At 42.9% G+C, this 20,279-nt stretch overlaps 1 protein-coding gene across 3 annotated transcripts in view; it reads right to left on the bottom strand.

Moving 5' to 3' along the window:
- Positions 1–20,279, bottom strand: part of LOC126095054 (acetylcholine receptor subunit beta-like 2) — a 333,294-nt gene that overhangs the window by 214,896 nt on the left and 98,119 nt on the right. For all 3 annotated transcript variants that reach the window (XM_049909736.1, XM_049909737.1, XM_049909738.1), the window contains exon 6: positions 5,895–6,051. In XM_049909736.1, the coding sequence (XP_049765693.1) occupies positions 5,895–6,051 (157 nt within the window). The remainder of the gene's footprint in view (positions 1–5,894; positions 6,052–20,279) is intronic.

Raw genomic sequence — 20,279 nt, 5'->3', positions numbered from 1 at the left:
CAGTGTTTGTTCCGCTATCATATAATCATACAATAAAGGATCCTTCTTTCTATGTATTCGCAATACATTACATTTGTCTATGTTAAGGGTCAGTTGCCACTCCCTGCACCAAGTGCCTATCTGCTGCAGATCTTCCTGCATTTCGCTACAGTTTTCTAATGCTGCAACTTCTCTGTATACTACAGCATCATATGCGAAAAGCCGCATGGAACTTCCGAAACTATCTACTAGGTCATTTATATATATTGTGAAAAGCAATGGTCCCATAACACTCCCCTGTGGCACGCCAGAGGTTACTTTAACGTCTGTAGACGTCTCTCCATTGATAACAACATGCTGTGTTCTGTTTGCTAAAAACTCTTCAATCCAGCCACACAGCTGGTCTGATATTCTGTAGGCTCTTACTTTGTTTATCAGGCGACAGTGCGGAACCGTATCGAACGCCTTCCGGAAGTCAAGAAAAATAGCATCTACCTGGGAGCCTGTATCTAATATTTTTTGGGTCTCATGAACAAATAAAGCGAGTTGGGTCTCACACGATCGCTGTTTCCGGAATCCATGTTGATTCCTACATAGTAGATTCTGAGTTTCCAAAAACGACATGATACGCGAGCAAAAAACATGTTCTATAATTCTACAACAGATCGACGTCAGAGATATAGGTCTATAGTTTTGCGCATCTGCTCGACGACCCTTCTTGAAGACTGGGACTACCTGTGCTCTTTTCCAATCATTTGGAACCTTCCGTTCCTCTAGAGACTTGCGGTACACGGCTGTTAGAAGGGGGGCAAGTTCTTTCGCGTACTCTGTGTAGAATCGAATTGGTATCCCGTCAGGTCCAGTGGACTTTCCTCTGTTGAGTGATTCCAGCTGCTTCTCTATTCCTTGGACACTTATTTCGATGTCAGCCATTTTTTCGTTTGTGCGAGGATTTAGAGAAGTAACTGCAGTGCGGTCTTCCTCGGTGAAACAGCTTGTCATCCTCTGTTTCAATGCCATCATCATCCCGGAGTGTCTGGACATGCTGTTTCGAGCCACTTGCTGATTTACCATAAGACCAGAACTTCCTAGGATCTTCTGTCAAGTCGGTACCTAGTATTTTACTTTCGAATTCACTGAACGCTTCACGCATAGCCCTCCTTACGCTAACTTTGACATCGTTTAGCTTCTGTTTGTCTGACAGGTTTTGGCTGCGTTTAAACTTGGAGTGAAGCTCTCTTTGCTTTCGCAGTAGTTTCCTAACTTTGTTGTTGTACCACGGTGGGTTTTTCCCGTCCCTCACAGTTTTACTCGGCACGTACCTGTCTAAAACGCATTTTACGATCGCCTTGAACTTTTTCCATAAGCACTCAACATTGTCAGTGTCGGAACAGAAATTTTCGTTTTGATCTGTTAGGTAGTCTGAAATCTGCCTTCTATTACTCTTGCTAAACAGATAAACCTTCCTCCCTTTTTTTATATTCCTATTAACTTCCATATTCAGGGATGCTGCAACGGCCTTATGATCACTGATTCCCTGCTCTGCACTCACGGAGTCGAAAAGTTCGGGTCTGTTTGTTATCAGTAGGTCCAAGATGTTATCTCCACGAGTCGGTTCTCTGTTTAATTGCTCGAGGTAATTTTCGGATAGTGCACTCAATATAATGTCACTCGATGCTCTGTCCCTACCACCCGTCCTAAACATCTGTTTAAGTCAGATCTCTCAATGTTATTTTTTACACTCACATATTGGACAAAGTGATGTTTAAAACATTACTGTAGAATCTCAAAGTGAATGCTTCAATGCTGTTTTCATGCCTAAATCGTTAAACAACACATGTGGCTGGAAAATAACATGATAAACAGAAAGCTGACATTTCAGACTATGGCTAAATCAGGCGTTGTGGCAAAACTAGCCTGGCGAAGCTTATAAAAGCAGGAAACAAGTGGCTAAAGCATGATGCTTAACAGACAAGCAAACGAACATGTACTAGAAGAATGTAATTAATTTCATTATTTGGGCCTACACTTTGTGCAAGGTGTAATGCATGCAATAATCAAGCATTTCAACATCTGTATTGTTCTATTGTCCTTGTCAAGTGATGCAATGGTATCTTCATTTCCAAATACAGAAAAGATGTTTTCATTATTATCAGAGGAAATGTTATAGCCAGTTCAAAAAAACGAAGCCATCAGCTGGGGTTTCACAAGTTTTTCTGTGATGTTTCACTTTAGGAAGCACCTTAGATTAGTTTAGATTAGGTTAATACTTACTTCATAGATCACTTTGTAATGATGTGGAACATTTCAGTTTTACAAGAGATTTCTTTACATGCCATAATTCAAGTTTCTTTTCCTTTCTAGTTGTAAAATTACTAATTATATCTAAAAATTCATCTATTGAGTAAAAGGAGTTGTCATTCAGAAATTCTTTTCATTGGGTCTTAAATGTTGATTGGTTCTCTATAGACTTTTGATAACTTGGTAAGTGCCACAGATTTTTCAGGCAGCATAATTCACCCCTTTCTGTGCCAAAATTAGATTTAACACAAAGCAGTGAAGACCAGCCTTTCTCCTAGTGTTGAAGCTATGGACATTGCTATTCCTTTTAAACTGGGAGGGGGGGGGGGGGTTATTAATAACAAATTTCATAAGGGAATAGATATAGTGCAAATCTACTGTGAATATCCTTAGTTCCTCAAATAAATGTCTGCAAGATTATCTTGGTTGGGCTGCAGTTATTATTCTCTTTACATGGTTTTGTGCAATGTATACTTCTTTCCTTAATGATGAATTACCCCAAATATGATACTATTCAAAAGTACTACATTAAAATAGACATAGTAAGCTAATTAATTTATATGTTTATTGTCAAAATTTGCAGTAACTACAAAGTAGCTGAACTCAAAGGTTTCAGCAGATCGCCTATGTGTTTCTTCCAATTCAATCTCTCATCACTGCACACACCAAAAATTTGAAAAGTTCTGGCTTAGCTGCAGACTCCTGTTCAAACTCCATTGTTATTATTGTGTTGTGCCATTAACTGTACAGTATTGTATATACTCTGTTTTATGCACGTTAAATGGAATCTGTTTGCAGAGGCACACAATAATTTTCTATAAGACATTATTTACAATTTCTTTAGCTACTTAGCTAATTCTTGCTTGTTTGGTGTGATTACTATACTTGTAACAGCAGCAAAAAGAACTACCTTGGCATATTCATGTATATAGAGTGGCAAGTCATTAATAGACACTAAGAACAATAAGGGACCCAATATTGAACCTCCTGGAACTCACTCTTGATACCTCCCCATTTTGAGGGATCTACTGATTCTTGTACATTATGTTAACTATTTATTTCAACCTTCTGTACTCTTCCATTTAAATATGAGTTTAACTATTTGTACACTGTCCAAATCATACCACAATACTTACATTTATCTAAAAGAATTTTATGATTTACACAATCAGAAGCCTTTCAGATATCACAGAAAATCCCAACTGGTGATGTCTGGTTATTCATAGTATTTAATATTTGATCACTGTTGAAAAGCTTTTATAAAAACCAAAATGGGGTTTTACTTATATGTGATGCTACTCTTGAATACATCACTTTTCAAGACATTTCGACGAAGCTATCAGAAGTGTGATTGGGCAGTATCTATTGGCACCAACACTATTCAACTTTTTATGCAAGTTTAACAATGGCATACCTCAATCTATCAGGAACAATGCCATGTTTTAGTGTGCTATTATATGTATATGTGACTGAGAATCCTAATTGTCTGTTGGGAGCAAGCTTTTAGTACTGTGTTGGAGATGCCATCACTTCAATGTGAGCTTTTACTTTCTAGTGAGTTTATTGTTTCCTAGCTTCAAAAGCAGAGATGGATGGAATTTTAATGTTCTCAAATTGCATAGGTACAATTATGTTTCACTGTTTTCTTAGGGAAACTATTTTCATAAATACAAACCCACAAGAAAAAAGTTACATTTTGAATTAGCATCAGGTTCATGTTCACTATACTAAACTTAGCTACAAGGTAGGTTATTTAGTCACCACAGAAGCAAAGCCATGAGTTTATCGAAAGTCTGTACATTCAGAGAATTCAGTGTAATGTTTATTATTATGACTATTACTGTAACACCTTCCTTTGCTATTTTTCTTAAAATATCTGTAGTCAAACAGCTAAAATGTAATATTTTTTCTAATGTTTAGTTAGAAGAGCGCATTCATTCATATAATACTTTCGGAATAGGTACATACAGCTAATAAAAAAATAAAAAAAGACAGGAGGCCAACACATTGACACAGGTCTGCAGGAAGAATTGAAGATGCGTTGAGATAAAAGGAATGGAATGAAAAACGCAAAAGTGATTCAGTGGACCTTTCACATGCTTCAACAGCGTTCTAAAATAAAGAAAATAAAACAGTGATACATAGAAATAAGTATCCCCTTAGTTTATATATAATAGAACAATGGTGTCAAATTGCATACAAAAGAAACTGCGTGCATGGTGTGTAACATTATAGCTCTACTGACAAATGTTAGATATCTTTGTGTAAACGTAACGTATCTCTGTGACTATTCAGAAATATTTTTTAATAATGGGAATTAGTTCCAGATATGCGTCGTACAGAAAATAAATAAAGAAAAATCGTGACTGGCAGCAGGAATGTTATTGCATTACAAACAAGACCATTCTTTTCACATTTTCAGGCTTCTTCAATTACTTTACAATGTATTCACGACCAAAAAGGCAAATTAAGGTTTAACGTCCAACTGACGACGTATCACTGGAGATGGATCACGATCTTGGATTGGGGAAGGATAGAGAAGTAAATCAATCGTGGCCTTTCAAAGACACCATCCTGACTCTTGCCTCGATTTATTTGGGAAAATAACGGAATTTCTAGATCTGGATAGTCATACAGTATTTTAAACTATGACCTTCATGGAAACGAATCCATTGCTGCAACACAGCGCGAAGTCGTTCGATCATTGGATTTGACGTCAGGTGTTAGTGTTTGGTCGACTGGATTATGAGAAACATTACTTCGGCTTGCGCTCAGCTGTAACCAGGTTTTGAGCTACAAACCAATTAATGCTAACTGACCTGAAGTGCTTGTAATAGGATGTTCTTCATTTAGTTGGCTGTATGCAGGTCTTCTGTGTCTGTTTTGCATTTGTGACTGTCCCTCAGCTTATTTTCAGCAAAATTGGAGTCTTAATTTCTTGATTTCTAGCTACAATTGAGCTAATCCAGTCTAGCTGCTATGGCCATGCCTGTTTTGCTAGTGTACAGTTCGTGAAATAACACTGAGCTTCCAGAACGAATTTTAACTCTGCTGTGGTATGTGCCCTTGTACGAAACTTCCTGGCAGATCAAAACTGTGTGCTGAATGAGGACTCTAATATGGTACATTTGCAAAGGTCCCATATGCGTGTCGCCGCCCAGCTCAAAGTTTTAATCTGTCAGGAAGTTTCATATCGGTTCACACTCCACTGCAGAATGGAAATTCATTCTCGAAACCATCCCGCAGGTAGTAGCTAAGCCTCGTCTCCACAAAGTCCTATCTTCCTGGAGTGATATTCCCACAAGGTGTGCAGGAAAGCCTCTGTGCAGTCTGGAAGGTAGGTGGTGAAGTACTGGCGCAAGTGAAGCTGTGAAGGTGGGCTGAGAGTCGTACTTGAATGCCTCAGTCGACACTTGTCCACAAAACGCAAAATTGTCAATATGGCACACTGGCTTAATCTGTCAGAAAATAGGAGCATTGAATATAATCTATCATTCTTCAAAAATGAAAAAAAAGCATTAGCGAACCCAGACGTTACTTACACTTTAAACAGATTGCCTGCCACTAATTGAATCTGAAGCGAGCAACTATGGAAATTAGTGTCGCACCCTTACCAGAGTAGGGCTCCACGCAGCAGGGGTAATACTCCTCGTTGCGCGTGGCGGGCACAGCCAGGATGTCCCATTCGACGGACAGGTAGAACTCGCTCAGGTCGATGCCCACGCTCACCAGGTTGCTGCCCGATACTTGGTCCATGTGCTTCAAGTCCACCTGCAAGCAACAGGTCCTTCACTCACTCCCATATCCCACTGGTCTGTGGCATTTGTAAGGAATTAGGATGTGTATCAGACACTGCAATACTGTATAAGGCCGTGTATCGGATACTATAACAGATCTGGCCATGTAACAGATATTGTAATACTGCTGTGTACTCTCAAACCTCGTCAGAGACAACCCGTATTTGAAGAAACACACGTCATACTATTATCTTTGATATTCATTCTTAAAGAATTTTACAGTTTTCCATTTGTATTCTCGTGTATTGATAAAAGGAAGAAAGTTTTGTGATTTATAGTGTATGGAGAGTAATTACAACCATTTTTTTCGAGCATCTACATACCTATTGATAAAACCATAGGAAGCTATTTCATTATGACTAATAATGGATTTACTTCGGCGCTCACCATGTGTTGTGAGAAAGTACAAAGATTTCGGCAGTTTGGTCCCTTAAAAATTCACACACACACACAAAGTACAAAAAGTGAACTGAACTATTAAGGAATATAAATTGATATATAATATGATGAAACACTTTACATCGAAATTTACATATTTTAACAAGTTATTACCTTTTGATAATTTAAATTTTGTGAAAAGCTTAGATGACAGAGTAAACACAATACATATCAGAGTTTGTCAAAACTGGAGAGTTGGGATAAAATTCAAATATTATTTATGTAAATTGCATCGGAAATATAAATTCTAAAACGTGTTTAAATTACACATATTCTCGTAGTAACGTAGTATTTGGATTTTTGTAACACTGAAATAATATTTAGAAATTGAAAAGTAATGTTCAGAAAAAACACAACATTAAATTGTAATTTTGTCTTTACGAGTATCCAAAACCATCAAGTTCTTCCAACTCTTGAGAATAGGAAAATTAAACTATATTTAAATAGAATATTATTATTTCGAAGAATTGGAGATATTACGTTAAAATTACTAACATCTGTTTAATATTTATGTTTGTCAGCGATCTGCATAAAGAAGTTCATATGAAAAAACTGTCCTGAAATTGGAGAGATGCGTCATGTTTCGTTCTGAAAAATGGAGAAAATAATTGCTTGTCAGGTGCCTGATTACGAAGACGTGTTTTGTAATTTCTACCTATGTTAATGTACTGCGCGGTGTTAGCGCCCATCTTTAATATGTTTGATGCACAAGTGGAGCAAGTACCAACAAATAAACCGTGAATATTACAGAAACTAACGTGACTTTTTCCCATTTTTTTTTCAATTAACGCCAGAAACATCCGTTATTCAAACTTCTGCAGAGCTGCGACTACAAACCTGAATGAATGTACTAGTTAAGCAGTTTCGGCTTCTAACAGTTCGTAAAAAGTGACGCTAAGTGTACTGTCTTCTCTCATTTTCTTGGCGAAAAAGGAGTATCTAGTGCTGAACTCACGTCAGCGGTGACGACACGAGCCTTCTCCATCGCAGAGAATTCTACGGATGGTCACAACTGTCAGTATTTGGCCGGCAAGGGGAAGAGAGCTGGTTGCGTTAAGTTCTAGATCAGGCTTTGAGCCAGTGACTTAGATTAAATTTCAAACCTGCCAGAAAGTTAGGGTATGCGACTCTGTTGATGGTGATAAGTGGGTGGAATGGGGATATAAGCACGGCGGTTCCCTTTGTATTATTCGAAAGGAGTACTTTTTGTGTCGGGACGAGAATTCACATTCTTCGTTCCATCATCACGTTACTCAAACACGGCATCGCACTATAAACACACAGGCAATACGATCACGTTAACTGCACTGTTATGCTTAAGACACAATCATCACACGCCGTGTGCAAAGGGACCATTGCGTGCAGAAGTACAGAATTCTTTGCCATTGGTGGCTGAACAGCTCGTCAGATGGCCGACAACGCCTAATAATTCTTTCATTTACGTATGAGGCAAAGTTGTTTGTTAATGTTTCTCTAACAAGTTGCTTGGCTCAATTTAGAGTTCATAAACGGATACAGTTTTACATGGTATTGTCGCCTCGACAGAAGACAAACAATTTGGAAAAACCGGTTAGTGTTTCAATAAATCTGGCGAACCGTCACTGGGACTGGTGATTTTTATTAAATATCATGGAGACTGAGACTCGTTGGAAGCCCTTGAGGAAGTGTAGTCCACCCATGAAGAAGTTAGGTCACAAACTCCTCGTTCGATCTTTACTTGGCTGTTGTTCCTCAGGCTGGACTGACAGCATAAATAGGGGAGAACTAAGGAGAGCAGCGCGATTCGTGACGTGTTCTCTTAGCAAGCGCGGAAACGTCACGAACCACACTCATGCTACTGCAGTGGCAGACGTTACAACAGAGATGTACATCACGGTGAGGCTGTTAGAACTATGCGAGTAAGTGTTCCGACATAATGAATCCTGCCACATACGTCTCACAAAAAGACCACGAATGAGAAATCAGACGAATTCGAGGTCATACCGCGCAAGGCTGCATTTAACATTTACGGAGCCTATGCTCAATCTCTCGTTATGAGATACATAACACGCTAAAATAGCGATTTCCCGCAAATTTCTAACTAAATCGCTGTAACACAACATGTAAGATTTATTATTTAATTGTATTAAGCGTTACTGTAGAATACAGAGTGATTATAATCAAACATTCAAAACGCTGTAAAAATAACACCACTGGTCAGAATGGCGTCAAACTGCAACGGAACATTATCGCAGAACTCGAAAACGTATCGCAGAAAAAAAATGGTGTGAAAACTGATCAGTAGATGGCGCCGTATGTGTCAGAATACGTAAATGAAAACATCTGTCATGTGCACGACCCATTGAATTTTGTATAAACACTCCGGGTGCACGGTTTTTCTCCTTTCGCATCTATTTTTATGCAAGATGGCGCACATCATCACATTTAAATTCCAGTTAAGCAACTGCTGAAGTACCATGGCGGAAATGCTAGAATTATCAGCCGCCATTTCCCTACAGCCCTGCCATCCCAATCACCTGATCTTAATCCGTGTGACTTCTGTCTGTGGGGTTGTCTGAAAGATGTTGTGCTCAGTGTTCCGATTGCAAACTTAGCTGCATTGAAGGCACGCATTGTGCTACACATTCTGAACATGATGCTGGAAACACTGCGATCAGTTGTGGAACATGCTGTTTCTCGATTTCAACTTGTTGCAGAAAACGGTGGACAGCATATTGAACATATTTTGCGCCAGTCACACGGAAATTAATAATCCGATTTGATTTTGATTGACGCTTTTTATGCAGTTTTTGGCCTCAGGACAGTTAAAAACCGATTTTTCCCATCCGATGTGATAAGACCTTGCCGTGGTGGACGGGTTTACGTAACTAACTGTATCACACCTGTACACCGATGCACACTGAGCAGTACTGTTTGTTTAACGCCAAACGTGCACCTTAGGCATTGTTGTACGATTCATTTGTCATTTGTAATCGACCACTATTAAATTATGATGCTTATAGCGCCATCTATTCCTACATTTTTCTTCTGCCATACGTGTTCCCCCTTCTCCGATAACATATAATTGCAATTTGACGTCATTCTGACCAGTGGTGTTATTTCTACAGCGGTTTGAAAGTTCAACTTTAATTACAATCCCCCTGTATATTAATTAAGAATTAATGAGATTAAAAACGAAAGGAACTGAACTCAGTACAACGTTCAAAACGATTTATTACCAATAGTACGAACCATTACATTTTAAAAAAAAGAACAAGAATGTGAAATTTATGTCTATGCAAATACTTGCTTTTCACTTTTAAAAATAAAGAAGTCACTAAGTATCATCTGAGCCGGCCGTGGTGGCCGAGCGGTTCTGGGCGCTCAGTCCGGAACCGCGCGCCTACTACGGTCGCAGGTTCGAATCCTGCCTCGGGCATGGATGTGTGTGATGTCCTTAGGTTAGTTAGGTTTAAGTAGTTCTAAGTTCTAGGGGACTGATGACCACAGCTGTTAAGTCCCATAGTGCTCAGAGCCATTTGAACCATTTTTTGTATCATCTGATTAATTTGCACTCAGTTTTGAGGAAAACTATTTCTTCAGTCATCTCAGTGTTTACGGCGGTCATGTTTCATAAGCCATGTGTATCCACAATAGTATAATTTTACACGTACACTGAATAATGTATCTGAATTCTGTCAGCAAAATGTTTTGCGAATAGAGTTAGTATTTAATAAGTAATCAATTGAAACAACACTCTTTGTTGAAGTTTTACTGCACTTAAAGGACCATTTCGTGAGTCTTTATCGAGAAAAAGTTTAGAACACGTTTGAAATGATGTGTAAATTTTGTCGGAAATCGATTAGTACTATCTTTTTCAAATTTTAGATTAATACATTCTAGGCAGTTTGTTGTCCTTATTGTGAAATACCTATAACGTAACGTTGACACGATGCTAAATTTTTAAATACAGACAACAATTATATGAAATTGGAAAATCAAATTTTTGTTGTCCATGGAAGTTGTTAGACAACAAGAACTCAACTGGAAATGGATGACTGTTTTACCCATGTACGTAGAATACAGACATGGACGTAGACACAAGTCCTAATTGCTACGAATGGGCGTTCAAGGAACCAGCGAGGGAATCAGCTGCCTCGATCGAACGAAATCTAGGCCAACAGAGACCAGTAAGTGAGTGATGGATGAAGCCTCCGATCATAGCACGGTTATCGCACTGTCCCCGATGCCTGGTACCGGTAGTGTTGTGGGTGTGCCCCGGGTCATTAGGGGCAGCTTGCTCTTTGCCTGACAAAGCTGTTCCCACGGGAACCGTAAAACATGCCTGCCAGACCATCAGCGGCCCGCCAGTGGATCGATACGGCATACCGCACACGTGTACTCCCCCAGCGTGCCGCCACAAACCTGAACCCACGTGTACAATACAAGTACTACTTTTACTCCACCGCTGCTTAACTATTTTTCACAGTAGCCAGGAATAATAACAAGCGGTGCACAGTATGAAACTGAAGAACTTTGAGAAATCAGAGTGCTTCATTTGGTACAGAAAGTACAAAACCAACGTAGGCTGTTCGATGTAACACGTTTAAAAATATAAATGCGACGGAAAGACGAAGAACAAAAAATGACAGATCTTTGAAGGATTTTCGTGTGGAAAACACAAAAATTAGGATAATCCAGTACTATACAACAGAATCGGAACATAGCCGTAGCTTAATACATCAGTGATGATGGAGCATTGTTTTTTTTTCTTTTTTTAAATACAGAAGATCCAAGTAATGGCATTTAATGATATTTAAATATTGCCGTATGTCTACAAGGATAAATAATTAAACGTACATGTCGTGTGACTAGGACCTGCCGTCGGGTAGACCGTTTCCCGGGTGCAAGTCTTTCGACTTGTGCGTCACTGGGGATGAAATGATGATGATTAGGACAACACAACACCCACTCCCTGAGCGGAGAAAATCTCCGACCCAGTCGGGAACCGAACCCGGACCCTTAGGATTGACATTCTGTCGCGCTGACCACTCAGCTACCGAGGGGGGACTCTACAAGGATAACTTACTATGAAAAAAATTTACGAGCTCTATCTCACTATAAAAGAAAGTGATGAGAATATAGTCCTGCTGAATGCTTATTCGCTGTACGCAAATCGGAGAAGTTTGTGTGTACCAAAACACTGTACCACATTCATTAAAACGTGACAGCTTTAAATATTTCCGTCACTTTGTGTCTCCATCGCCATAAAAACTGACGCCACTGAGATATACAGTCGTCAGTAACCTATGAAGGACACAACAGCGTAAGCAGGTAAGGCGATGAGTCATGTTCTGTAGTGGAAATGAATAAACAGTGGTCGTACCACTGATTGTTACGGAACTTTCCGCATCAGAGGAAATGTATAATGCAGACGGAACTCTGTCACTGTTGAAACTTCCTGGCAGATTAAAACTGTGTGCCGGACCGGGACCCGAACTCGGGACCTTTGCCTTTCGCAGGCAAGTGCTCCACCAACTGAGCTACCCAAGCACGACTCACGCCCCGTCCTCACAGCTTTACTTCTGCTAGTACCTCGTCTCCTACCTTCCAAACTTTACAGAAGCTCTCCTGCGAAACTTGCAGAACTAGCACTCCTTTCTTTCAGGAGTGCTAGTTCTGCAATTTTCGCAGGAGAGCTTCTGTAAAGTTTGGAATGTAGGAGACGAGGTACTGGCAGAAGTGAAGCTGTGAGGACGGGGCGTGAGTCGTGCTTGGGTAGCTCAGTTGGTAGAGCACTTGCCCGCGAAAGGCAAAGGTCACGAGTTCGAGTCTCGGTCCGGCACACAGTTTTAATCTGCCAGGAAGTTTCTTATCAGCGCACACTCCGCTGCAGAGTGAAAATCTCATTCTGTCACTGTTGTTACTTCCAAAGTCGTGTTGATGATAGCAAGTAGGCGCCCTGGAATCTGTAAATCTTCCAAAAAAGTCAGACACTAACTAACTAAGCTAGATTTCCGTGTGGGTAGATGTAGCATGTGAGCTTCTTGTTAGGATTTTCAGCAGTCCTGTCCGATCCGTCCCTTTATCACTAAACTACAATCCGATGCACATTGCTTTGGAAAGGGACCGAAAAGGGACAGAAAAAGTCCGATTTTGTGGACACAGCGTATTAAACATGTTTGTTACATTAACGTCAGTTTGCATCAGATCAACTTAATGTGCCACACCCAGACCGTCACAGCACACAGATGTAACACAGCCTTGTTGTCGTCGCAACAAGCTCAGCCAGACAGCGTTCGGTGCTCTACACACGGCCGTCTGTCCCTCATTTTATTACGACACTCGTTAACGCATGACAGCGTTTTTCAGCATTCCACAGAAAAAGCGATTTTGCGTTGACATTGTTTTTAAGTGACGTCCATTCTCTCTTGTCATCATGGGACTATTACTATTAGTGTTACGTAGAATTCTGATGCCTGTAATCACCGAAGGATCGCTCTGTTACAGAACTTGGCACCTAAACTGAAGCAGGAAGGCTGAGATAATGCACAGATGAGACAATGCTGCCACGTGACGTTGCAGGCGTGTTACGTGGTAAGTGAAGTATACAGGGCGTCCGAGGAATGTTGCGAAAAACTTCGAGGGTTTGTACAGGGTGCCTTGAGGAACGAACAGAGGATAGAAACCCGTTTCCAGAAACGTCATTCAAAGACGCTAGAGCTTCGAAGTTACAGGAGCCGGTGCCTGCCCTTTGTCAGCAAAAGTGACTTTGATTGCTGACGGACTGTAGGCGTTCCTAGGTCTAGCAATGTTGTTTATAATTTGGTGATCGCTACTGGGTGCCACCAGTTCGTCAGTGGAGAAGATGGAGCCAGCTGCTGCATAGAGTGGCCTTCTCTCCTATGAATGCAATGCTGCTTCCTCGGTGGATGACGAATTTCTTTCTCCTGCAACCCTCTATTTACGGGTTTCTTAATGTGAATTTGTTCCTCAAGACAGCCCCTACAACACCTCGACGTTCGTTGCAAAATGTTTCAAAAAAAATGGTTCAAATGGCTCTGAGCACTATGGGACTTAACATCTATGGTCGTCAGTCCCCTAGAACTTAGAACAACTTAAACCTAACTAACCTAAGGACATCACACAACACCCAGTCATCACGAGGCAGAGAAAATCCCTGACCCCGCCGGGAATCGAACCCGGGAACCCGGGCGTGGGAAGCGAGAACGCTACCGCACGACCACGAGCTGCGGACGCAAAATTTTTGGTACACCCTATATAAGAAATGCAGAAATGAACAGTGAATAATTCCAGCGACTACACCGTCCATAAATGGGCAAATGGACTGACATAACAGATTTAAACAGTGGACAGATTCTTATGGTCCGGTGCCTGGTGGTGCGATAAGGGAAACGGTGAAGCTGGTTGGCTGCTCCCGTGCACAAGTCGTGAGAGTTCACGTAAAACGGTTGAAAGTCGGTGAAACTACGAGTACGAGACAAGCTGCTGTATGTCCGAGCCTCATACAAGAACGTCGAGATCGGAGGTTTGCCCGCTGTGTTAAGAAGGACAGACGCCGATCTGTGGCAAATCTGACGACAGAGGACGACGCTTGTGCATGCTCAAGTGTTCAGCACACATTACTGAACGTGAGGCTCCACTGCAGATGACATCCACGTCTTTTCATATTGACCCAACGACACACTCAAAATGCAGTGTACACAGGTTCCACGAGGTTGGACCGTGAGTCAATGAAAACGTGTCGCCAAGTCTGAGGGATCAGGTTTCCTGTTAATCACGCTTCCTACATCGATGGTCTTGTCCGGATACTCTGCCATCCAAGCAAACTGCTTCTCGAAACATACACAATATCATGGACTCTCGCTGTTGGAAGCTCTGTTACGATATGTGAAATGCGCACTTGGACTTACATGGGACCTGAGGCAAAATCTTAAGCGCCATGGCAGCTGGAGTCTACTATTATTGCTGATCGTCTATGTGCCCTCATGCTTCATTTCTTCCCCACATGGCGATGGCATCTTTCAGCAGAATAACTGTCCGTGACTCAAGGCCAAAATCGAACTACAGTGCTTTGAGGAGGATGATACACTAGTGGCCATTAAAACTGCTACACCACGACGATGACGTGCTACAGACGCGAAATTTAACCGACAGGAAGAATATGTTGTGATATGCAAATGATAAGCTTTCCAGAGCATTCACACAAGGTTGGCGCCGGTGGCGACACCTAGAATGTGCGGACATGAGGAAAGTTGCCAACATACTTCTCATACACAAACAGCAGTTCACCGGCGTTGCCTGGTGAAACGTTGTTGTGATGCCTCGTGTAAGGAGGAGAAATGCGTACCATCACGTTTCCGACTTTGATAAAGGTCAGATTGTAGCATATCGCGATTGCGGTTTATCATATCGCGACATTGCTGCTCGCGTTGGTCGAGATCCAATGACTGTTAGCAGAATATGGAATCGCTGGGTTCAGGAGGGTAATGCGGAACGCAATTCTGAATCCGAACAGCCTCGTATCACTAGCAGTCGACATGACAGGCATCTTATCCACATGGCTATAACGAATCGTGCAGCCACGTCTGGATCCCTGAGTCAACAGATGGGGACGTTTGCAAGACAACAACCATCTGCAAGAACAGTTCGACAACGTTTGCAGCAGCATGGACTATCAGCTCGGAGACCATGGCTGCGACCCCTTGACGCTGCATCACAGACATGAGCGCCTGCGGTGGTGTACTCAACGACGAACCTGGGTGCACGAATGGCAATACGTCATTTTTTCGGATTAATACAGGTTCTAGAATGAGATTTTCACTCTGCAGTGGAGTGTGCGCTGATATGAAACTTCCTGGCAGATTAAAACTGTGTGCCGGACCGAGACCCGAACTCGGGAACTTTGCCTTTCGCGGGCAAGTGCTCCACCAACTGAGCTACCCAAGCACGACTCACGCCCCGTCCTTTACTTCTGCCAGTACCTCGTCTCCTACCTTCCAAACTTTACAGAAGCTCTCCTGCGAACCTTGCAGGACTAGCACTCCTGAAGCACACTCCGCTGCAGAGTGGAAATCTCATTCTGGAACATCCCCCAGGCTGTGGCTAAGCCATGTCTCCGCAATATCCTTTCTTTCAGGAGTGCTAGTTCTCCAAGGTTCGCAGGAGAGCTTCTGTAAAGTTTGGAAGGTAGGAGACGAGGTACTGGCAGAAGTAAAGCTGTGAGGACAGGGCGTGAGTCGTGCTTGGGTAGCTCAGTTGGTAGAGCACTTGCCCGCGAAAGGCAAAGGTCCCGAGTTCGGGTCTCGGTCCGGCACACAGTTTTAATCTGCCAGGAAGTTTAAATCCAGGTTCTGTTTACAGCATCATGATGGTCGCATCCGTGTTTGGCGACATCGCGGTGAACGCACATTGGAAGCGTGTATTCGTCATCCCCATACTGGCGTATCACCCGGCGTGATAGTATGGGGTGCCATTGGTTCCACGTCTCGGTCACCTCTTGTTCGCATTAACGGCACTTTGAACAGCGGACGTTACATTTCAGAAGTGTTACGACCCGTGGGTCTACCCTTCATTCGATCCCTGCGAAATCCTACATTTCAGCAGGATAATGCATGACCGCATGTTGCAGGTCCTGTACGGGCCTTTCTGGATACAGAAAATGTTCGACTGCTGCCCTGGCCAGCACATTAGCCAGATCTCTCACCAATTGAAAACGTCTGGTCAATGGTGGCCGATCAACTGTTTCGTCTCAATACGCCAGTCACTACTCTTGATGAATTATGGTATCGTGTTGAAGCTGCATGGGCAGCTGTACCTGTACACGCCATCCAAACTCTGTTTGGCGCAATGCCCAGGCGTATCAAGGCCGTCAATACGGCCAGAGGTGGTTGTTTTGGGTACTGATTTCTCAGAATCTATGCACCCGAACTGCGTGAAAATGTAATCCATGGCAGTTCTATTATAATATATATGTCCAATGAATACCCGTTTATCATCTGCATTTCTTCTTGGTGTAGCAATTTTAATGGCCAGTAGTGTAGCAACTCATTGTGAAGTCTTCTCCACCAAGTTGGCCGGATCTGAAGGCGATGGAACACATCTGGGTCTCTATCGGGCACCAGTTCCGCGCCCACAAACCACCGACGTATAATTTACGGGAATTCTGTGACCCCTGTTAGACTTCTGATGCTACTTGCCTCCGGAAACCTACCGAAAACTTTTTCAGACGGTGTGACGCATAATCGCCACTCCACTGCGTTCCAGACGCGAACGAGGTCGCTTAAAAAGTGGTGGTCTTATTGTCTTGGCCTATCACTGTAAATACGTACTAAAATCGTGCGAGAAATACGCGAAGCCGTTGACTCGTTAGGTGTATGCTTCCCTGGTGAGTCTTAGAGCAGCTGTTCTCGTCGCTTCTAGGAGTGGAGCAGAAAGCAGGCAGCCGCGGGCAACCACTCTGTTCCTTTCGGAGCGAGTGCCCGCCGTCAATATTTCATGGCGCAGCCTCGGGGGCCACAGCCGCAGACGCCACGCCAAGCGCCGCGCAGGGCTTCCAGATCTCTGGAGAACACCGCCCGCCAGCCTCCCGTTTCCATCTCCATTACGCAAATCACTGTGCGCTCAACTATTCCATCTCCTCTCCATTCAGGAACATAGCGTATATCCATGTCACTACACGTATCGACTTTTCCCTCGGAGTCTTCCTGCGATGGTACTTCGTAGGTAAGTGGTTAGCACGTCTGATTGCCGTTCATTCGACCCAGGTTGAACACCCTGTCAGGAGGAGTCGAACAGGGGCCAATCAGCCTCTTTGAGATTTGTTGCGAGGTGCCTTTGTGGTGCTCCACCCTTAACGACCACCAGTGTCTTCATACTACAGAACGTGTCCGTAAGTTCAAAATGGTTCAAATGGCTCTGAGCACTATGGGACATCTGAGGTCATCAGTCCCCTAGAACTACTTAAACCTAACTAACCTAAGGACATCACACACACCCATGCCCGAGGCAGGATTCGAACCTGCGACCGTATCGGTCGCGCTGTTCCACACTGTAGCGCCTAGAACCGCTCGGCCACACCTGTCGGCCCCTAACTTCAGCAATGAACATGTAATCAGATTCTTTTTCTCTCTTATAGGCATTACCTTGCATTTTAACCGTAATCGAGAACAACTGTCCTTCATTAAATTTTCTGCTAGTCCTTTTATATTCCTTTACGATACTTCCCTGTGGACAAGAGCATTGTCAGAAAACAATTTCGTAGTAACACATCGATTAGAAAAATCTTTTAGGTGTATTGACAACATTAAATGTCTTCAGAATGAAATTTTCGCTACGCAGCGGAGTGTGCGCTGATATGAAACTTTCTGGCAGATCAAAACTGTGTGACGGACCGAGACTCGAACTCGGGATGTTTGCCTTTCGGGCAAGTGCTCTGCCGATTGAGGTACCACGAAAGGCTCACGATCTGTCCTCGCAGCTTCACATTCGCCATCCCCCCAGTCTGTTTACAAATCACTTGTCAATGTGGACGGCACTCTTGGTGCTTCGACATCATCTGGGAAGGGTAAAAAGAACGAAACGAGAGGAGTTGGTAAAACTACTCAGTTTGTTCTTATTCATGGACCTACTTTAGTTTGTGGTGCGAGGTTTAATTTCTCTTTAATGAAGGTATCTTCTTCCTCTAGTTTGGGTAACGGATGGCTGACTGTAGCTTTCGTTGCTTGTAATAATGCAGGTAGAGCAGGTTTGGAATCCTTTGAAACTAGAGAAATCTTAGCTTACCGTACTATACCCGTTTCTGAGATTATTATTGCTAGTGAGGGTTCCTACCTTTTTCCGCACGGGAGTTTGTCTTTGTCTTGTCGTAGACGTTGTAAGATAAATTCTGACTGTAGCGTTCACGTATGGGTGAAGGCAAGTGGTCCTTCTTCTTTGGAAGGTTGTCGCATTGTGGGTGATTGTACTTTATATAATCATTGAAAGTAGTAGTTCTCAACAAACGGCCCTTTTAAGGGCCACAAATACTACACATTGATCTTGCCAAAAGCCGAGAAGCGATTCTTCTTGGTGTTGTAGCTCCCTGGGGCACTCTGGGATGCTCTCAGGGGCACTCTGGGATGCTCAATAGATGTCGAGCACAGTCTCTGATTGGTTGAAGTGTTTTTGGCGCGCGATTCAAATTGCGTTGGAGCAACACGCATGTCTTCGTAATAGCCTTCCTTCCAGAAGTGCTAGTCTTGCGAATTTCGTAGGAAAGCTTCTGTGAAGTTTGGAAGCTAAGAGATGAAGTACTGGCGGGAACAAAGCTATGAGGACGCGTCGTAGGTCGCGCTTGGGTAGTTCATTCGGTAGAGCACTTGCCTGTGAAACGCAAAGTTTCCAAGTTCGAGTTTCTCTCGACAGCGATTTCTGCAAAATGACATATGTACCGGGTGATCAAAAAGTCAGTATAAATTTGAAAACTGAATAAATCACAGAATAATATAGATAGAGAGGTAAAAATTGACACACATGCTTGGAATGACATGGGGTTTTATTAGAATCAAAAAAATACAAATGTTCAAAAAATGTCCAACAGATGGCGCTTCATCTGATCAGAATAGCAATAATTAGCATTACAAAGTAAGACAAAGCAAAGATGATGTTCTTTACAGGAAATGCTCAATATGTCTACCATCATTCCTCAACAGCAGCTGTACTCGAGGAATAATGTTGTGAACAGCACTGTAAAGCATGTCCGGAGTTATGGTGAGGCATTGGCGTCGGATGTTGTGTTTCAGCATCCAAAGAGATGTCGGTCTATCACGATACACTTGCGACTTCAGGTAACCCCAAAGCCAATAATCGCACGGACTGAGGTCTGGGGACCTGGGAGGCCAAGCATGACGAAAGTGGCGGCTGAGCACACGATCATCACCAAACGACGCCCGCAAGAGATCTTTCACGCGTCTAGCGATATGGGGTGGAGCGCCATCCTGCATAAACATCGTACGTTCCAGCAGGTGTTTATCAGCCAGGCTGGGGATGATGCGATTCTGTAACGTATCGGCGTACCTCTCACCCGTCACGGTAGCAGTTACAAAACCAGAATCACGCATTGCCTCGAAGAAAAAAGGTCTGAAAACGGTAGATGTAGTAAATCCAACCCATACCGTGGCTTTCTCGTCGTGCAATGGAGTTTCCACGACAGTTCTAGGATTTTCGGTAGCCAAAATTCTGCAGTTGTGGGCGTTGACAGCCCCTCGGAGCGTGAAATGAGCTCCGCCATCTTTTGAAACGCCCACACCGCAAATGCCCTCCGCGTCACTAAATCGCCAGGTAACAGTTCTGGATGTTGATGGATTTTGTACGGATAGCATGGGAGAGTACGCCTAAGTGCCAACCAAAAAGTAGTGTATGGAATGCCAGTGTGACGTGCGACTGCACGAGCTCTGACTTCCCCGTGCATAGACAAACCCGCTAGTCTCCATTTCTTCCTGAACTGTCTCAGCAGCATTACGCCTTGTGCTCGGTCGGCCACTACGGGGTCTTCGTCAAAACAACCCGTGGCTTCGAACTTCGAAATCATTCTCGCCACAACTGCATTTGCCAACGGACCTTTACCCGTTCGAATCCATTTCCTTTGGCGATAGGATCGTAACGCTGAACTAGCACATTCCCCATTCTCAAAATACAGCTTCACTAAAAGCGCCTTTTCAGATAACGTCAACACGCTGTGACTGCAGGCGCATCTGATTCTCTCTCTCATTACAGCTCCTTTTA

This window comes from Schistocerca cancellata, chromosome 8 (assembly GCF_023864275.1).
Source record: "Schistocerca cancellata isolate TAMUIC-IGC-003103 chromosome 8, iqSchCanc2.1, whole genome shotgun sequence".
NCBI classification, from domain to species: Eukaryota; Metazoa; Arthropoda; class Insecta; order Orthoptera; family Acrididae; genus Schistocerca; species Schistocerca cancellata.
This window is presented reverse-complemented; position numbering and strand designations above follow the sequence as displayed.